At 39.3% G+C, this 20,824-nt stretch overlaps 1 protein-coding gene across 2 annotated transcripts in view; it reads left to right on the top strand.

The window, feature by feature from the left end:
* The window catches only part of BAZ1A (bromodomain adjacent to zinc finger domain 1A), a 94,358-nt gene extending 83,313 nt beyond the window's left edge, over positions 1-11,045 (top strand). The window contains exons 22-27 of one of the 2 annotated variants that reach the window (XM_036251770.1): positions 2,819-3,066; positions 3,159-3,385; positions 5,390-5,859; positions 7,414-7,556; positions 8,824-8,911; positions 10,056-11,045. In XM_036251770.1, the coding sequence (XP_036107663.1) occupies positions 2,819-3,066; positions 3,159-3,385; positions 5,390-5,859; positions 7,414-7,556; positions 8,824-8,911; positions 10,056-10,252 (1,373 nt within the window). In that variant the 3' untranslated portion in view covers positions 10,253-11,045. Of the gene's footprint in view, positions 1-2,818; positions 3,067-3,158; positions 3,386-5,389; positions 5,860-7,413; positions 7,557-8,823; positions 8,912-10,055 lie in introns of those variants that run through there. The other variant, XM_036251778.1, reaches the window with a different exon arrangement.
* Positions 11,046-20,824: the final 9,779 nt, after the last annotated feature.

The following is a 20,824-nucleotide window of genomic DNA, read 5'->3' as shown; positions in this document are numbered from 1 at the left end:
GAAGCTCTAACCGCTGAGCCAAGCCGGCCAGGGCTGTTTATTTCTTAAAACACATGAAACAACTATTTTATATTCTGTGTGTAATTCTAATATCTCAAGTCTTTATGGGTCAGATTCTGCTGGCTCTTGCTTATAGTGTTTTATTTCCATGTTGCCTTGTTGGTTTTTTACTATTAATTCTCATTTCTGAGAACTTGATCTGTTGGATATTTCTTCAGAGAGAATTTGCAAAGATTTGTACTTTTTTCTGCCTGAGATCACTGTCAACCCTGGACCACTATAAAACCTTAGCTTGTGGTTTTTCAGGTTTTAAACCTGTTCAAGATTCTGCATGTAGTTACATAGTCTTAGGTTATCTTTATTTCCCCTTTCTACCTAACACCAAGGTCCAGATGAGCAGATTTTCTTACTATTTCTTTCTTCATGCTTCCCTCCATAGCCTTTTGGAGTCCTAGCTTTTGTTTTTTGTTTGTTTGTTGTTTGTTTGTTTGTTTTTTTAGTACATGCCCCTAGTGGGAACCGAACCTGGGACTCTCTGGTCCGCAGGCCAATGCTCCAGCAGCTGGGCCAAACTGGCCAGGGCCAGAGTTCTAGCTTTTTAGAGGGGACTCACCACATTGGGTGGGCACTAGGTTTCATGTCCTGTCTTTCTCACCCTGCCCCAGAGTTAAACAGGAGCCCAAGACCCACTAGAGCTGAGCAGGTCTGTTGTTTTATGACTTGAACTCATTGTGTATATATCTTCACCCTTCCAGCTACATTAAAATTTTCTTAAAGGTATGGACCACAGCCTTTCCGGTGTGGCTCTGTGGTTGAGCACTGACCCCATACACCAAGAGGTTGCCAGTTTGATATCCGGTCAGGGCACATGCCCATGTTGCTCGCCAAATCCCCAGTGTGGGGCATGCAGGAGGCGGCCAATCGATGTTCTCCTTCATCGATGTTTGTGTCACTCTCTCTCCCTCTTCCTTCCTCTCTCTCTAAAACAGTGGTTCTCAACCGTCCTAATGCTGCAACCCTTTAATACAGTTCCTCATGTTGTATGTGGACGTATCTGCATGTGGGCGGACCCGCCTGGAGACAGACAGAGGAGTGGTGTCTCCGTTCCTAAGACCATTGGAAATATGTGTTTTCCGATGGTCTTAGGGGAACCCTGTGAAAGGGTCATTTGACCCCCCCAAAGGGGTTGTGACCCACAGGTTGAGAACCACTGCTCTAAAAAATCAGTAAAGAAAGAAAAAAAAAATTTTGAAAAAAGGTATGGACCAAAGAATAGATTTGTTTCATATCTTCTAAAGTGCTGCACGTAGAAGAACCGTGTAATGCAGTAATGATAATAAGAGCATTTACTCTATGACAGTCAGTTTACATATACATGTATTTTCTAGTTTAATCTTCCCAACAGCCCTCAGAGGTAGGTACTGCCCATATATTCCTGTTGAAGAACCTGAAGCGTAGAGGGGTTAAGTAACACCCAAGCTCACATAGGAGAGCTGGTACTCACCTAAAGGCAGACTAACTCTGGAGCCCACATGCTCTTGACATTATGCTACTGCCCAATAGGTTTTATATGAGGATTATAATAGGAAATATGGTATGCTAGGACCAAACAATGTATGGAGTCTAATATACCTTGCAAATTTTGGCATGATGTGGTAGACCCTTCATGATTAAATATACTGTCTTAGGAAAACTTAGGTGGTAGCAATATTGAAGATTAATTAAAGATGGAAATCACATGCCACTATAAAATGATAGACTGGCTAGATTAATGACATCAAATGACTCTTAATAAAATTTTTAGCCCAGAAGACAAAGAGATGATGTTTTTAATCATACAAGGTTTCAATTATCTCTATATAAATTTTGGTGTTGAAAGTTTATTTGGAGAGATAGTAGCATTTTTTATTTACCTCACTTTAAAAATAATATTTTCTTAGAGATAGAAGACAATATAATTGACACTTATACATAATTGGTATTTTTTTATAACAGCTACATTGAGATAATTTACATATATAAAATTTATCCTTTTAAAATTTACAACTCAGCCCTGGCCAGTTTGGCTCAGCGGTTAAAGCGTCGGCCTGCGGTCCAGAGAGACCCGGGTTCGGTTCCCGCTAAGGGCACGCACTTCGGTTGCAGTTTGTCCCCGGCCCTGGTTGGTCGTACGGGTGGCAGCCACTTGATGTGTCCCTTTCACGTCGATGTTTCTCTCTCTCTCTCCCTTCCTCTCTCTCCCTCCCACTCTATCTGTACAAAAAATGGAAAAATATCCTCGGGTGAGGATAAAAAAATAAAAAATAAAAAAAATAATAAAATTTACAACTCAGTAGTTTTTAGTATATTCACTGTTGTACAGCCATCCATTACTATCTGTTTTCAGAACATTTTTATCAGCCTTAAAAGAAACAACCTATGTGATTGATATTTAACTGAGAGCAGTCTTTTATCTGAAAATGAGGAAGTAACATCCTTGTTTCAAATGAATAGTAGTTGACATAGCCATATTTAGCCCGTTTTCTAAATTAGATCAAGATTTATCACAAAGATTAGATTGAGAACACATTGCCTAAGTTATTTTTTTAACTATTAAAATCCCCAAGCATTTGATGTACGGATTTAAAATAAACAAAATGTGGCTCTGCGAATATTTTCCAACATGAGGTTTTTGTTTTTAATATCAACATGTTATTTTTGATAAATATTACAAGAGAAGAACTGTAAAATTTATTCTGTTTAAACTACCAAGAAAATAGTTCTAGGAGATGTCTAAAGTTTATCTAGAAACTTCAATCACTTTTCCTTTTCATTCAAGATGCCAGTGACAGTGGGCGTTCTTATAAAACAGTCCTGGACCGTTGGAGAGAGTCTCTTCTTTCTTCTGCTAGTCTATCCCAAGTCTTTCTTCACCTCTCCACCTTGGATCGTAGTGTGATATGGTCTAAATCTATACTAAATGCTCGTTGTAAGATCTGCCGAAAGAAAGGTGATGCTGAAAATATGGTACTGTGTGATGGCTGTGATCGGGGTCATCATACCTACTGTGTTCGACCAAAGCTCAAGGTATTGTTTTTTTTTTCTAACTATGAGAGTAGAATTGATACATTGAGATTTTGAATGACGGATGATTAATGAACATTTATGTGATTTATCAGGCTGTGCCTGAAGGAGATTGGTTTTGTCCGGAGTGTCGGCCAAAGCAACGTTCTAGAAGACTCTCCTCTAGACAGAGACCATCCTTGGAAAGTGATGAAGAGATGGAAGACAGTATGGAAGGTGAGGATAGTGAAGTTGGTGGTGAAGATGAAGAGGGTCAAAGTGAGGAGGAAGAGTATGAACTAGAACAAGATGAAGATGACTCCCAAGAAGAGGAAGAAATCAGGTAAGTCCTAACATGCAATAAAATGAGTGTTCGTGAGTCTTAACCAGACAATCTCTTGACTACTCAATCAAATACAAATGGAATAGTTAGGGTCTGTCTTTTAAAAAAAAAAAAAAAACTAGTATGTAATATAGTAGCTTAAAGTTACCCTTGCTTTATGTATTATAAACATATGAATTTTTCCTGAGGGAGTATAGTAGCTTTGTGAGCTTTGCCAGATCATAAAATCAAGTATGAGTTCAAGTTTGGGTGGGAATCCAATCAGACCCACATCAAGGTTGATTTTACTTAATTTTATGCCTAAAGCAGCAAGTAAACAGTTCAGAGAATATTTGTGAGATAAAGATGGATGGAGCTTCCCAGTGCCTTTCTTACTTTTTCAAAGTTATACCCAAATTTTGGTTGATCGTGGCAGCCTGCAGAGAGAGGGATGCCAGAAGCACATTGTATTTGTATACTCTGACCATATACCCAGAAACGACTTCTATACTGCCATATAACCAAGTGTTCTGCAACTTAGCACAGTGTGTCACTCAGGCCTGATCAGTGGGTTTTGGGCCAGGTTATTCCTACTGTGCCAGCTATGGGCAATCTCTCCTAATTTGTCCCTAAAACTTTCCCCCTTTAACATTTGAACCCCATTCTTGTGGAATCAGAGAAGTGAATGTGAAGCCAGGGCATCCTAGAACTAACAAAGTACTAAAAGGCCACAGTCTGAGGAGATTTCAGTAGAGAGAACTGCCCCATAGGTTGTTTTTGTTTTGTTTTATTTTACATTTTTTTCTTTATTGCTTTTAGAGAGAAAGGAAGGGAGAGGGAGAGAGAGATGGAAACATCAATGAGAGAGAACATCGATTGGCCGCCTCCTGCATGCCCCCTACTGAGGATTGGGCCCACAACCTGGGCACGTACCCTGACCAGGAATTGAACCAGAGACCTCTTGGTTCATGGGTCGACACTCAACCACTGAGCCACGCTGGCCGGGCTGCCCCATAGTTTTTAAACAAGTTGTATTTGGTGGGTATTTTTTTAAGATTTTATTGGGGTTTTTTTTAGAGAGAGGAAAGGGGAGAGAGAGAGAGGGAGAAACACCCATGTGAGAGAGAAACATCTGTCAGTTGCCTTCCACACATACCCCGAAAGGATCAAACCTGCAACCTGGGTATGTGCCCTGATGGGACTTGAACCCGCCTTCTATTGGTGTACATGATGATGCTCCAAGCAACTGAGCCACACCGGCCAGGGCACAAGTTGTTGTTTTAAAATTGTTCCAACTAGCAGGAGGCATATTCTCTGTAGCTTGTAAGGTCAGTTTTGTATTAAGCGTAAAGACGATCAAGAATTTGGAAAATTCTTGGAAATATTTTAAGTAAACTGGAAGTCTGGGTATAAGGGGAGATGGATAAACGGAGGCTTAATGGAGTTATTTTATTCTTTTCTTCAACTTAAAGGCAATTAAAAGATTGAATCTAGTTTTGTATTTTCCAGTAGAATCAAATGGCAAAGAGATTCTTAACTTGATATTCGGGAACAACAGGTTTAAGGCCTGCTTTAATGACAGCTATGGGCCGAAACTGTAGGTTACCTCAGTATCAATAGTAATAGAAAGTGATAATAAGGAGACAAAAGATTTGCATTTTAAGATTAGTTTGTCACTCTTTAAGTTTTTCAATATGATTAAGTCTATTTATTTGTTGTCCTATAGATTTTATTATAGTTTTATCACCATTTAGGATTTTATTTTCATGACAATGCACTGGAGTTACTAAGAAAATAATAAATATTCTCTTTGCATTACAAAGAAATATATGAGAACATATTTTAGATTTCCATAAAAAATGTGTTAGCTCCAAGTTTAAAGAACCGAGCGTAGTTTAAGTCTCATTAATATAGAAAAGTAATATGTAGAACTCATTGGTTGAATACTAGAACAAGAAGAATAGAAGTAATTGTATGTTCATCATTGCTCTGTACAACAATTGTGTTTTCTAACAATATTTATAGCCCACCAAAACGAGGAAGACCACAAGTTAGATTGCCAATTAGAACAAGAGGGAGACTTAACTCTTCTTTTACAAGTCGTGGCCAACATCAAGATCCTAGAAGATACACTTCAAGGAGTCAACAGAGTACACCCAAAACAACTGTTTCTTCTAAAACTACTGGTAGAAGCCTAAGAAAGATAAAATCTGCTCCTCCTACAGAAACCAAATCTTTAAGAATTGCCAGTCGTTCTACTCGCCAGAGTCATGGCCCATTGCAAGCAGATGTATTTGTGGAACTACTTAGTCCTCGTAGAAAACGCAGAGGCAGAAAAAGTGCTAATAATACACCAGAAAATAGTCCCAACTTCCCTAACTTCAGAGTCATTGCCACAAAGTCAAGTGAGCAGTCAAGATCTCTAAATGTTGCTTCAAAACTTGCTCTCCAGGATAGTGAATCCAAGAGAAGAGGCAGGAAAAGACCATCAGCAGGTATGAAGAAGTCTGATTTTAAACTATCCTTACCTAAGAAAATGGAATAATTTGGAAAGATTAAATGTTGGGATACTTTGAATCATTTTTTAAGGGCCGTCACTAATTTAGTTTTCTGTATTCTTTTATCTATTTTGCTCTTCCCTGAATCTGAACTTCAAACTATTACACCTAAAACATTTTTTTCAAAAACAGTCTTCTAAAGAAATTTTTTGTTATTAATTGACTTGTGAAATCACTAACCTGTTTCTAAGGACAAATAAAGGGGGAAATGTGTGGATTTACATTTAAATAGAGAACTTAAACACCTGAATTCATGTGTGGACTATACAGCTACCTTTTTCTACTAATTTATACACCTTAAATTTCATTATATACCTTAGATTTTATGAGAAATCATCTTTTTTTTTTTTTATCCTCACCCAAGGACATTTTTCCACTTTTTGTTCAGATAGAGTGGGAGGGAGAGAGAGAGAAACATCGATGTGAAAAGGACACATCAAGTGGCTGCCACCTGCACGACCAACCAGGGCCGGGGACAAACCGCAACTGAGGTACGTGCCCTTAGTGGGAACCGAACCCGGGTCTCTCTGGACTGCAGGCCGACACTCTAACCGCTGAGCCAAACCGGCCAGAGCAGAAATCATCTTGCTTTAAGAAAAAAGAGGCCTAGTTTCTGAAGAAATAACTTTCCTATTGATGTGTTTCAGGAAATACTGGAGAATTGCTTACTGTTATTTTACTGTAGTTAAAAATGTTTGTGGGTTTTTTTTAATATTCACCCAAGGATATTTTTCCATTTTTGTTCAGATACAGTGGGAGGGAGAGACGGAGAAACATTGATGTGATAGAGACATATCAACTGGTTGCCTCTTACACGACCCTGACCAGGGCCAGGGCGAACCGTAACCGAGATACCTGCCCTTGACCAGAATCAAACCTGCAACTCATTAGTCCGAGCCGACACTCAACCACCAAGCCAAATCGGCCAGGGCTGAAAACATATTTTTAGTAAAACAGGGTAAAAAAATCCATAAACTTTGTGTTCTAGAATTTTCTTTTGTATTACACTCATTTTACAATCTGTTCCCAATGAATATTTAATGCAATTGGAATTTTTTTTTAATTTATTTAATTTTATTTTTGTTACAGATGTTTCTCCTTTTTTATCCCATTGACACCCTCCTCCCCATCTCCCCCCCTGCCCCGTCCCCAGCTTTATTGTCCATGTCCATTGGTTATGTGTACATGCATATAAGTTCTGTGGTTTATCTCTTCCCACCCCCCACCACCCCCTCTTCTGAGGGTTGTCAGTCTGTACCCTACTTTCGTGTTTCTGGGTCTTATTTTGCAATTGGAAATTTTTAAAACCAAAAGGAAATAATGAATATTTGGTCCAGACTTTCACATCTCAAAATGTAAGTCAGTTTAACATCTCAGTGTATAGTGTCAATTTTGTTTGAATTTAGTTTGTATTTATATGCCCTATTTAGCTTGTAGTGATCAAATATTTCGCTCTGTCATCACCTAAAATTAATTTAATTATTTATTTAGAATCCTCTCCTGTGACTCTAAGTCGAAGAAGTTCGGGTCGACAGGGAGGAGTTCATGAACTGTCTGCTTTCGAACAACTTGTTGTGGAATTGGTGCGGCACGATGACAGCTGGCCTTTTCTGAAACTCGTTTCTAAAATTCAGGTATTATTTCTAGACTTTACAAAATGGTTTCCTGTATATTATTAGATTTAGTCTGCATGGCAGTGTTTCAACCACTTGAATAGTTGATCTGTATATTGAAAAAAAATGGAGTTGGACAACAGTCTTCTCCTCGGTCCCTTCTAATTCTGTGACTGATTTTTGGGGGTTTTTTCTGTTGTTTTTTTTTTTAGAGGGAGAGAGAGAGAAACACTGATTTGTTGTTCCACTTATTTATGCATTCATTGGTTGATTCTTGTGTGTGCCTTGACTGGGGATTGAACTGGGAACCTTGGTTTATTGGGGTGATGTTCTAACCAACTGAGCAACCTGGCCAGGGCCCTGTGACTGATTCTTTTAAGTAATGACAGGGTGTTGAAATAACCTCAGTGTTTTTATTCAAGGTAATGAATATGAATTAATTCAACTGAGTATTCTTATTGGTATTTCTGTTATGTAAACAGTGGGTTTCAAACTTCAACATACACCAGGATCACCTGGAGGGCTTGTTAAAACACAGATTACTGTCCAGCCATTGTGGCGCAGTGGTTGAGCATCGACCCATGAACCAAAAGGTTGCCAGTTCAATTCCCAGTCAGGACACATGCCCAGGTTATGGGCCCCATCCCCAGAGAGGGGAGTGTAGGAGGCAGCCCGTTGATGTTCTCTCTCATCAATATTTCTTTCTCTCTCTCTCCCTCTCACTTCTTCTCTCTCTAAAGTCAATAAAGGGAAAAAAAAAAACAGATTATTAGACCCTAACCCAGAGTTTGATTCACTAGGTCTGGGATAATGCCTAACCATTTGCGTTACTGACAACTCTCCAGATGATGTTGATGGTACCGGTCCAAAGACACAGTTTGAGAGATGCTGATTTGAAAAATAAGTACTCTTAAATAACAGAGATGGCCTAACCTAATTAAGGGATTAGAGTTGGTGCTGTAGTTGTTTATACATTTAACCTTTGAACAATACAGGTTTGAGCTATGTGAGTCCACTTATATGTCGATTGTTTTCCATATACATATTGGAAAATTCTTTGGAGATTTCCTTACTACCATGAAGCAATCATATTGATGACACTTTTAATAGTGTCAAATAGGCTTCTATAGCATTAAATGACTAACAATGTAGTATATGGTTTTAACGAAATGATAGAATTCAGAAGTTAATATGCAGTTGCTTTTCAAGGTGCAAAACCTTCACATATCTGACCACTTATTTCTGATAAATTTTATATAGGAGAAATAATATTTTAATTATTTTACAGGTCCCAGACTATTATGACATCATCAAAAAGCCCATTGCCTTAAATATAATTCGTGAAAAGGTGAACAAATGTGAATATAAATTAGCATGTAAGTAATTTATATTTTTCTCTATATTTTTGTTTAAAGAGATAGAAGCTCTTTAATAAGATAGAGACTATTTCTCTTTTTACTTATATGATATATATTAATGTAATTATGTAGATGGCATCCCAAGAGGACTCTCAAATGCTTATTCCATGTATATGGAGATGAAAGATGGATGGGATTAAATGAGTTAATGGTATTTTATAGAATCTAATCTTAATAGCAGTTATTTATTGAAACTATGCAATTATGCCTAATTACATAATTGCATAGTTTCAATAAAACAGTTTTAAAGTATTTGTAATTAAACAATTTTAAGCTTCAGTTCTGCTACCCTGTTTCAGCCTTCAATTTCTAAAGAAGAAAGTGGGCTTTTTTTTCCTTTATTGATTATTAGAGGAAGGGAGAGGGAAAGAAAGAGAGAAACAGCGATGAGAACATCAGTTGGCCACCTCCTGCATGCCCCCCACTGGGGACCAGGCCCACAACCTGGGTATGTGCCCTGACCAGGAATCCAACCGGTGACCTCTTGGTGCATGGGTCAATGCTCAACCACTGAGCCACACTGGCCAGGCTTTTTTTTTTTTTTTCTCTATTGATTTTAGAGAGAGAGGGGAAGGGAGTGGGAGAGAGAGAGAGAAACATCAGTGAGGGAGAACATAGATTGGCCACCTCCTGCATGCCCCCACTGTGGGAATCAGGCCAGGAATTGAACCAGCGACCTCTTGATGCATGGGTCGACTCTCAACCACTGAGCCATACCGGCCGGGCAGGGCTTCTATTTCTTTTTTTTTTTTTATCCTCACCTGAGGATATTTTTCTATTTATCATCAGATAGAGTGGGAGGGAGGGAGAGAGAGAGAGGAAGAGGGAGAAAGAGAGAAACAATGACATGAGAGAGACACATCAACTGGCTGCCTCCCATACAACCTAACCAGGGCTAGGAACGAACCACAACCGAGGTACATGCCTTTAACCGAAATCGAACTCAAGACTCGGTCCACAGGCTGACGCTCTAAGCACTGAGCCAAACTGGCCAGTACTGGGCTTCTGTTTCTTAACAATATTTCTAGAAATGACACAGACAAAAATTTTATTTATAAACTCAATACTTTCATTCTGATCTCATTTGGTTTTTTCTTTCTAGCTGAATTTATCGATGATATTGAGTTAATGTTTTCAAACTGCTTTGAGTACAACCCTCGTAACACAAGTGAAGCAAAAGCTGGAACGAGGCTTCAAGCATTTTTCCATATTCAAGCTCAGAAACTTGGGCTGCACGTCACACCTGGGAATGTGGATCAAGTTAGCACGCCACCAGCTGCAAAAAAGTCACGAATTTAATTTTGTCCTTCTAAAGGATATATTTGAGGAAAACAGATTGTTCGTGAAATGGAACATTAAATCATGCTATAAAGCAGACATAAATGTATAAAGCAATAACAACTAATTGACCACTTTGAAGTGTGGCCTGCACTATCTTCTCAATTTTAATATTAAGCACTCAGGAGAATGTAGGAAAGATTTCCTTTGCTACAGTTTTGTTCAGTATCTAATAAGTTTGATAGATGTATTGGATACAGTACTGGTTTACAGAGGTTTTTGTACATTTTGAGGTCATTCATGTGTCCCAATATCTTGGAAAATATTTTTTCGCCTGTGATTTATTTTGTTATTGATGACTTTTCTTAGACGTGTGGTATTAAGGGAGATTTATCTACACAGATAACTCTTCTGTTATAGCACAGAAAAAAAGTATATGTCTAAGAATTTTTAATGAGCACATTCTTTCAACACTACACATGAATGAGTCCAATTTTATATCCTTGAAGTGCTGTGCCAGTGCTGGCTAGAGGTATTAAGTCTGAGTTTCTTAACTAGATATTTATTTAGCATTCAGAGTAACTTGTGAATTTGTTTTGTATTTATAAAATTTATACCTGGAAAATGTTCTTTAATTTTTTTAAACATTTTACTGTGTGTTTGTTTTATTTCTCTTAACTTCCTTAATGAATGATCAATAAAAGGTAACACCCTTCCTTTTCCCTGACAGTTCTTCCAGTTTTACAGAACTGTATTATAAGTTTCTATGTACAACTTTTTTTAAGTGTACAAATAAAGTGATACATTTTTCCAAGTATTCTGAATTTCTGGAATTTTTACAAATCAGAATTGGATTTCTATACATGATACTTGCAGATCCTAGGAACCAATGTTTTATTGTACATGAGTCTTTAAAACAGTGGTTTGCGACTTCCGGTCAAGATGGCGGGTAGGTAAACGCGGTATCGCGTTCTCCCACAACCACATCAAAGGTACAACTAAACTACAGAACAACCATCATTCAAAACCGCCTGAAATCAAGCTGAATGGAAGTCCTACAACTACAGAATTAAAGCAGCAGCCACATCCAGACTGGTAGGAGGGCCGGTGGCGAGAAAGGCTGGTCCCACAACCACCTGTGGTGGATAAAAATCAGGAGGACACCTCGGCTGGGAAGATCCTTCCTGAGGACTGAGGGGGTCCCTGTCCCACACCAGGTGCCCTGCTCAGGGTTCCAGTGCCAGAAAGAGAAGTCCCCATAACTTCTGGCTGGAAAAACCAGCGGGAACTGAGGCTCAGGGAAGCTGAAGCAGCTGGAGCCCCAGGCAGCTCCTTAAAGGGCCCGCGCATGGACTTATCGGACTCTCTCCCTCTAAGCTTGGAGGGGAGGCAGCTCGAGGGGCACCAGAGACACACAGGGAAGAACTGAGCTGTTTGGCACTGGAGAGGGGGCTTTCTCCGGGACAGTCGTGCTGTCAGAGGCCTTTGTTCCTTTGGTGAGCCCTTCCCTGGGGCGGCAGACAGTCGCCATATCTGGGACTCCAGCAACCTGGCTCACACTGGTAGCCCCACCCTGGTGACTCCCTGAGGCCCCACCCCACTTTCAGGCCCACCCAAGCTGTTGCCACTTGCTTAACCATAGGATTGGCCTGTCTTCATGTTTTTCCTAAATTCTTTCAAACGAGCAGCATCTGGTCTCAGCTAGCCCCATACTGCTCGTTAAGTAATACACTGAAACAAACACAGGGAGACAGCCAAACTAAGAAGACAAAGAAACAGGTCCCAAATGAAAGAACAGAACAAAACCCTAAGAAAAGAACTAAGCGAAATGGAGATAAGCAACCTAACAGATGCGGAGTTCAAAATACTGCTTATAAGGATACTCAGTGAACTTAGTGAGGGGCTCAAGAGCATAAAAAAGGACCAGTCAGAAATTACAGATGCACAGTCAGAATTGAAGGAGGTACTAACTGAAATAAAGAATAATTTACACAGATTCAATAGTAGATTACGTAAATCCAAGGAGCAAACTATCGATTTGGAATATAAGGAAGCAAAAAACGCCCAATCAGAACAGCAAAAAGAAAAAAGAATCCAAAAAAATGAGGATAGTGTAAGGAGCCTCTGGGACAACTTCAAGCGTGCCAACATTCACATCTTGGGGGTGCCAGAAGGAGAAGAGCGAGAACAAGAAATTGAAAACCTGTTTGAAACAATAATGGCAGAAAACTTTCCTAACTTGGTGAAGGAAACAGACATACAAGTCCAGGAAGCACAGAGAGTCCCAAACAAGATGAACCCCAAGAGGTCCACACCAAGACACATCATCATCAAAATGCAAAAGGTTCAAGACAAAGAGAAAATATTAAAAACAGCAAGAGAAAAGCAGCTAGTTACCTACAGGGGAGTTCCCATAAGGCTGTCAGCTGATTTCTCAAAAGAAACTTTGCAGGCCAGAAGGGAGTGGCAAGAAATATTCAGAATGATGAAAAGCAAGAACCTACAACCAAGATTACTCTATCCTGCAAAGCTGTCATTTAGAATCGATGGCCATATAAAGAGTTTCCCAGACAAGAAAAAGTTAAAGGAGTTCATCACCACCAAATTGTTATTATATGAAATGATGAAGGGTCTTTTTGAAGAAAAAGATAAAATATATGAACAAACAAAATGGCAATGAATACATATCTATCGACAATGGAATTTACAAACAAAATGAACAGGTAGAACAGAAACATTCTCATAGGTACAGAGAACATTTTGTTGGTTGCCAGATGGGAGGGGGATTGGGGGAATGGGTGAAAAAGGTGAAGGGATTAAGAAGTACAAATTCATTGCTAGACTGACAAACCTCAAAGGGAAAGGGGTTGGGGGGTGGGAAGAAATAAACCAAAGAACTTATATGCATAACCAATGGACACAGACAATAGTGTGGGAAAAGGCGGGAGGGGGGAGGAGGGAGTCAATGGGGGAAAAATGTGGAACATCTGTAATACATTCTACATTCAACAATAAAGATTTAAAAAAATAAACAAAACAGTGGTTTGCATCTTTTTCTGCCCCAGACCTTGAAGAGTAAGATTAACTCCCATCAGTAACAGTAAATATTCTATGGCAAGGATTGTCTATAAAACAAGGTAAATAAATTTGGAATATGCCCACTTAGTTAAGAAACACCACTGTGGAAATTTTTTTAAAAATAAAACAAAGTGCCATTTCTCAGTTATGGAAGACATTCAGGGGTCTCGTCTGTGTAGGAGTTAGCTGTTCCTCTTCAGGATGCAAAGGCAGGTGTCTGTCAGCTCTAGGGCTTTTGGGGAAGAAGAGAGAGAACCCAGCACTCCATTGTCTCATCTAAAATCCTGAGCATACTGTATTCTCTTTTAACTAGGCTCATTAATTTGGGAAGTCACTCCTCTTTACTTTTATTTCTTTCTCAGGTACTTTGAGGTTATCAAATTCTCTGAATTCTTTGCACGAATGTGTTCATTTCTATAAACTTTGGTATATTTGTAATCATATCATGTGTCAATAACCAAATTTCTTTGAAAGTTTTACTTAGCATTTAAATATTGAGGAGGGCCCTGGCCGGTTTGGCTCAGCGGTTAGAGCATCGGCCTGCGGTCCGGAGAGACCCGGGTTCGGTTCCCGCTAAGGGCATGTACTTCGGTTGCAGTTTGTCCCCGGCCCTGGTTGGTCGTGCGGTGGCAGCCACTCGATGTGTCCCTTTCACGTCGATGTTTCTCTCTCTCTGTCTCTTCCTCTCTCTCCCTCCCACTCTATCTGTACAAAAAATGGAAAAATGTCCTCGGGTGAGGATAAATAAATAAATAAATAAATAAATAAATAAATAAATATTGAGGAGGGAATTCTAAAATATATACTTTTTAATATGTTTTTATTGATTTTTTTAGACAGAGAGGAAGAGAGAGAAACATGAGTCAGCTGCCTCCTACACAACCCTGGCATGTGCCCTGACCAGGGGTCAAACTGGGACCTCCCAGTCTATGGGACAATGCTCAATCTACTGAGCCACACCGGCCAGGCTAAAATATAATTATATTTTAAAGTAAATTATCTGATTACTTAATATTCTTTATTTGTTAATGTTAATAACAAGTAACTTTTACACTTGCTTTTCTTCCAGACATACATTTAAAAGGAACCATTTCTGACTAGCTACTTGCTGAATTATTCAGTCTGAAAGTCTGTTTTAAAACTTGAACTCTATCTTACATGTTTCCTTTTTCACCCAGTTAAAATAAGACATTGCCTTTTAATCTGCCCAGCCAGATTATCTGATATACCCAGCCAGATTGTCTGATATACAAAAATCACCCTTTACTCCCATACATGTCTGCAGTAATCAAAGTTTAACACAACAACAAGGTGAACACACAAGGATATATGGTAGTGACTGAGAATGTAATGTTGACATGACCAAGAAAGCAGTCAGCATTATTCAACTTCTATTTTGCTTTTATATTTTTCTTCAAGGCGCAGGACTACATAATGGAATAGGTAGAACAAAAACAACAGAAAACTAAAGTCCAAGATAGTGAAGGAGACATTTCAGGCAGCTGGGTACCTCTTACTGAGATCAGTCTCTATTATATTTATCTGATATTATGTCTATAAGTCTCAGATTATATTTCTAAAAGCACTTAATTTGTAATTGCAAGAGAGTGCCAGAGGGAAAGGAATGAACGCATCCAAGCCAGTTTATAATAGAGAAGTTTATATCCTTTGTGCCTAGTAACTGTTAGCCCACTAATAGAAAAGTTTATAACCTTTGTATGTAATAACAATGGTAAATGCTTTTTATGTTAAATAAGGCGATGCTGTAAGGTTATTTTGTTGTTATTCTCTCGATTTCTCAAATGAAGTTTAGACTTGGACTTTTTTTTAAGTACTTGTCCAATGTCAGACTAAATGACACTAGGCTGTCAAAGTTTTATATTTCATCACACTAAGATACCTCCAGGAAGGTGAGAAACCACAGGTTTGTCTTTGTGCACAATGTAAAAAGGTGGACAGCCTAGCCCGAGTGGCTCAGTAGTTGAGCGTCGACCATTGCACCAAGAGGTCACCGGTTCGATTCTGGGTCAGGGCACATGCCCAGGTAGTGCACCTACCCCCAGTGGGGGGCATGCAGGAGGCGGCCAGTTGATGTTCTCTCTCATCTGTGTTTCTATCCCTCTCCCTCTCCCTTCCTCTCTAAAATCAATAAAGAAAGAAAAAAAAGGTGGACAAAAGGGAACATGTATATGGGAGAAGGTATACGGACATCTATATGTGTCAGATAATAGTTGATACCACACTTTTTGCAGCGATATTCATTGTAAGCACGTGGTTCTTTTTTTATTTGTAGTTTCTGAAGATCTTATACTCTAGCCACGTGCTCAGGATATGTAATGAAGGCTGCATGCATTCTGGAAAAGCTGCTGTCTTCCAAACTTTTAATAAAGTTCCTGTGTATATAGCTACAGGTCCAATTAATATTGGCTATAGGGTCCTTATTTAAGCATATGCAGAAACACTTTTTGTTTTGTTTTTTTATTTTTATTTTTTCCTTTATTGATTTTTAGAGGAGGGGAGAGGGAGAGAAACATTGATCAGAGCATATCTATTGGCCACCTCCTGCAAGGCCCCCACTGGGGATCAATCCCACAACCTGGGCATGTGCCCTGACCGGGAATCCAACCGGTGACTTCTTGGTGCATGGGTCAATGTTCAACCACTGAGCCACACCAGCGGGGCGGGGCAGAAACATGTTTTTATTTTTGTAACAATTCATTCTTTAATCACAGTTGACATGCAATATTATATTAGTTTCAGGTGTACAGCCCAGTAATTAGACATTTATTTAACTTACAAAGTGATAACCCTGATAAATCCAGTACCCATCTGACACCATATATAGTTATTACAATATTATGACTATATTCCTTATGCTATAATTTACATCTCCATGACTATCTGTAACTACCAATTGGTACTTTTGAATCCCTTCACCTTTTTCACCCATCCCCTCAGTGCCCCTTCTATCTGGCAACCGCCAAAATGTTCTCTGTATATATGAGTCTATTTCTGTCCTTGTTCATTTGTGTTTTCGATTCCACATATAGGTGCAAGCATATGGCATTTGTCTTCCTCTGTCTGACATTTCATTCAGCACAATAGGTCCATCTACATTGTTACAGATGGCAAGATTTCATTCTTTTTTATGACGGAGTCATATTCCATTGTATATTCAGGGGTGGGCAAAGGTAGATTTATAGTTGTAGGTATACAAAACAGTTTATTCTTTATTTTTGTATCCTCACCCGAGGACATTTTTTGCATTTATCTTCAGATAGAGCTTGAGGGGGAGGGGGGAAAGAGAGAGAAAGAAACATCAATTCAAGAGAGACATCGACTGGCTGCTACCCACACAAACCCATCCGGGCCAGAGACAAACTGCAACCGAGGTACGTGCCCTTAGCGGGAACCAAAACTTGGGACTCTATGTTCTGCAGGCCGATGCTCTAACCAGAAAACCGGTCAAGGCCCAACATCATTTATTGAATAGACTGTTTTTACTCCATTGTATGCTCTTACCTCCTTTGTCAGATATTAATTGGTCATAATGGTATAGGTCGATTTCTGGGGTCTCTGTTCTATTTCATTGGTCTATATGCTTGTCCTTGTGCCAGTACCAGGCTGTTTGATTACAATGACTTTGTAGTATAGTTTCATATCTGGTATTGTGATCCCTCCAAATTTGTTCCTCTTTCTCAATATTGCTGTAACTATTCAGGGTCTTTTCTAATTCCATACACATTTTTGGCTTGGTCCTTCTTTGTCTCTTGATTTGGCCTTTGTTTTAAAGTCTTTTTGTCTGGTGTAAGTATTGCTATGCCAGCTTTTTGTTTGTTTTTTGTTACCATTTTCATGAAATATTTCTTTCCACTCCTTTTCTTTTAGTCTGTGTGTGTCTTTCAATCTGAAGTGAGTCTCTTATAGACAGCAGATGTAAGGGTCTTGTTATCCATTCAGCCACACTATGTCTTTTGATTGGAACGTTTAATCATTTTATATTTAACATAATATTGATGTCCTGGCCGATTTGGTTCAGCGGTTAGTGTGTCAGCCCACGGACCAGAGAGGCCCAGGTTCAGTTCCTGCTAAGGACACATACCTCAGTTGCAGTTTGTCCCCAGCCCCAGTTGGGGTCGTGTGAATGGCAATCACTCAGTGTGTCTCTGTCACCTCGATGTTTCTCTCTCTTCCTTCCTCTCTCCCTCCCACTCTATCTGAGGATGGGTGCAAAAATGTCCTTGGGTGAGGGTAAAAAATAATAATAAAATAGTGTTGACAATAGTTACTGCCATTTTATTATTCATATTTTCTATCTTTTTTATTTTCTTGTTCTTCAAAAAGACCGTTTAGCCCTGGCTAGGGTTGCTCAGTGGTCTGAACATCAGCCCACATACCAAATGGTCACAGGTTCAATTCCAGGTCAAGGGCATGTAGTTTGGTTGTGAGTTCAATTCCAGTCCCTGGTCAAGGAGCTGTGCAAGAGGTAACCAATCAATGTCTCTCTCTTACATGGATGTTGATCTCTCTCCTGACACCCCTCCCTTCTACTCTCTCTAAAAATCAATGGAAAAAGTATCATTGGGTGAGGATTAATAAAAAAAATAATTTTTTTTAAAGAAGACTCTTGCCCTGGCCAGTTTGGCTCAGCAGTTAGAGCATCGGCTTGTGGATCAGAGTTGTGGGTTTATTCCCAGTCAACAGCACATACATCGGTTATAGGTTCAATCCCTGGCCCTAGTCAGGGTCATGCAGGAGACAACCAATTGATGTGTCTCTCTCACATCAATGTTTCTCTCCCTCCCACCCATTCTATCTAAAAAAGAAGAAGAAGACAACCTTTTAACATTTCTTGTATTATTGCTTTGGTGGTAATGAACACTTTAGCATTTTCTCGTTTGAGAAGCACTTTATCTGTCCCAAATGATTATTTTGCTGGGTAAAGTAATCTTGATTGTAGGTCCTTGCTTTTCATTGCCAGTTCCTTCTGGCCTGCAAAATTTCTGTTGAGAAATCAGCAGATAGTTTATGGGAGCTCCCTTGTAGATAACTAACTGCTTTTCTCTTACTGCTTTCAAGATTCTCTCTTTGTCTTTAACCTTTGGCATTTAACTAAGATGTGTTCTGCTGTAGGCCTGTTTGGGTTCATGAAGTTTGGGACTCTCTGCACTTCCTAGACGTCAATGCCTATTTCCATCACTGGTTAGGGAAGTTTTCTGTCATTATCTTTTCAAATAGGTTTTCCTTTTTTAAAATTAATTTATTTTGTATTGTTGAAAGTATTACAGATGTCCCCCCTTCTATCTCCCATTGACACCCCCCCACTCCCACCCCCCTCCTGCCTTCACCACACTATTTTCTGTGTCCATTGGTTATGCATATATGCATAGAAGTTCTTTGGTTTATCTCTCCACCCAACATTCCCTTTCCCTCTGAGGTTTGTAAGTCTGTTTTCTACTTCTATGTCTCGATCTATTTTTATTGTCACCTTATTCAAATAGGTTTTCAATTCCTTGCTCTCTCTCTTCTCCTTCTGGCACCCCCATGATGCAAATGTTGGTATGCTTGAAGTTGTTCCAGAGTCTCTTTAAACTATCTTCATTGGCCCTGCCAGTGTGGCTCAGTGGATTGAGTGTTATCCCATGGACTGAGAGGTCCCAGTTTAATTTCTAGTCAGGGCATATGCCCAGGTTGTGGGCTCAATCCATAGTAGGGTGGGTGCAGGAGGCAGCCAATCAATGTATCTCTCTCACATCGATGTTTCTATCTATCTCGCCCTTTCTCTCTCTGTAAAAAATAAATTAAAAATATATTTAAAAATAAATAAATAAACTATCCTCATTGTTTTGGATTCTTCTTTCTTTTGCTGTTTTGATAGGGTGTTTTCTGCTTCCTTATCTTCCAAATCAATGATTTGATCCTCTGCTCTGTTGATTCCCTCTAAGGTATTCTTTTCTTTTTCTTTTTTTTAATCCTCACCCAAGGATATTTTTCTATTTACCTTCAGATAGAGTGTGAGGAATAGAAAGGGAGAGAAACATCAATATGAGAGGGACACATCGATTGGTTGCCTCCTGCATGACCCTGACCAGGGCCAGGGATGAACCACAACCGAGCTACACACCCTAGACTGAAATCGAACCCATGACTCATTGGTCCACAGGTCGATGCTTTAACTGCTAAGCCAAAACCGGACAGGGCTCTAATGTATTCTTCATTTCTGACTGGCTCTTTTTTATTTATTTATTTTTATATATATATATTTTTTTTTATTAATTTACAGATGTTTCTCCTTTTTTTCCCCATTGACACCCTCCTCACCATCCCCCAACCCCATCCCCAGCTTTGTTGTCCATGTCCATCGGTTATGCATACATGCATATAAGTTCTGTGGTTTATCTCTTCCCTCCCCACCCCACCCCCTTTTCTGAAAGTTGTCAGTCTGTACCTTACTTCCACATCTCTAGGTCTACCCTGTTCCTCAGACTGTTATGTTCATTATATTCCACAAATAAGTGAGATCATGTGATATTTGTCTTTCTCTGCTTGACTTGTTTTGCTTAGGATAATACGCTCCAGGTCCCTCCATGCCGTCTCAAAGGATAAGAGATCTTTCTTTCTTACTGCTGCATAGTACTCCATTGTGTATATGTACCACAGCTTTTTTATCCATTCGTCTACTGATGGACACTTGGGCTGTTTCCAGATCTTAGCTATTGTAAATAATATAACCTGACATCTGGTATTGTGATTCCGCCTACTTTATCCTTCTTTTTCAAGATTGCTGGTGCTATTTTGAATGATAGCCTTGCCAGATAGAGTAGTCTTGAATTCAGATCCTTGTTTTTCATGACCTTGATTACTTCATGCCACTCCCTTCTGGCCTGTAGTGTTTCTGTTGAGAAGTCAGCTGAGAGCCTTATGGGATTTCCTTTATAGGTAACCTGTTGCTTATCTCTTGCTGCCTTTAGGATTCTCTCTCTCTTTAATTTTTGGCATTTTAATTACTATGTGTCTTGGTGTAGGCCTGTTTGGGTTCTTCTTATTTGGGGCTCTCTGTGCTTCTTGAACTTAAATGCCTTCTTCCTTCACCAAATTTTTCTGTCACTACCTCTTCAAATATAATCTCTAGCCCTTGCTCATTTTATTCATCGTCACGGACTCCTATGATGCGAATGTTATTACTTTTCCTGTTGTCCCACAGTTCTCTTAAGCTGTCTTCTGTTTTTAATTGTTTTTTCCTTTTGATGTTCTGATTAGCTGATTTTTTTCTACCCTGTCTTCTAATTCACTGATCCAGTAATCAGCTTCCTCTACTCTGCTGGTTAGAGCTTCCAAAGTGTTCTTTATTTCTTCTATGTCATTCTTAATTTATTCTTGGTGGTTTTTAATTTTCAATTGGTTGATTTTCAATGTTTCTATGTCCTGACTCTTGGTGTCGATGTCCTTACTCATGCTGCTGAGCTTCCTCAAGATCATGGCTCTGAATTCTAGCTCTGTTAAATTGCTTAACTG

Source organism: Molossus molossus, unplaced genomic scaffold, assembly GCF_014108415.1.
Source record: "Molossus molossus isolate mMolMol1 unplaced genomic scaffold, mMolMol1.p scaffold_m16_p_1, whole genome shotgun sequence".
Taxonomy (NCBI): domain Eukaryota; kingdom Metazoa; phylum Chordata; class Mammalia; order Chiroptera; family Molossidae; genus Molossus; species Molossus molossus.
Note: the sequence above shows the minus strand (reverse complement) of the source record. Positions and strands in the feature narration are given on the sequence as shown.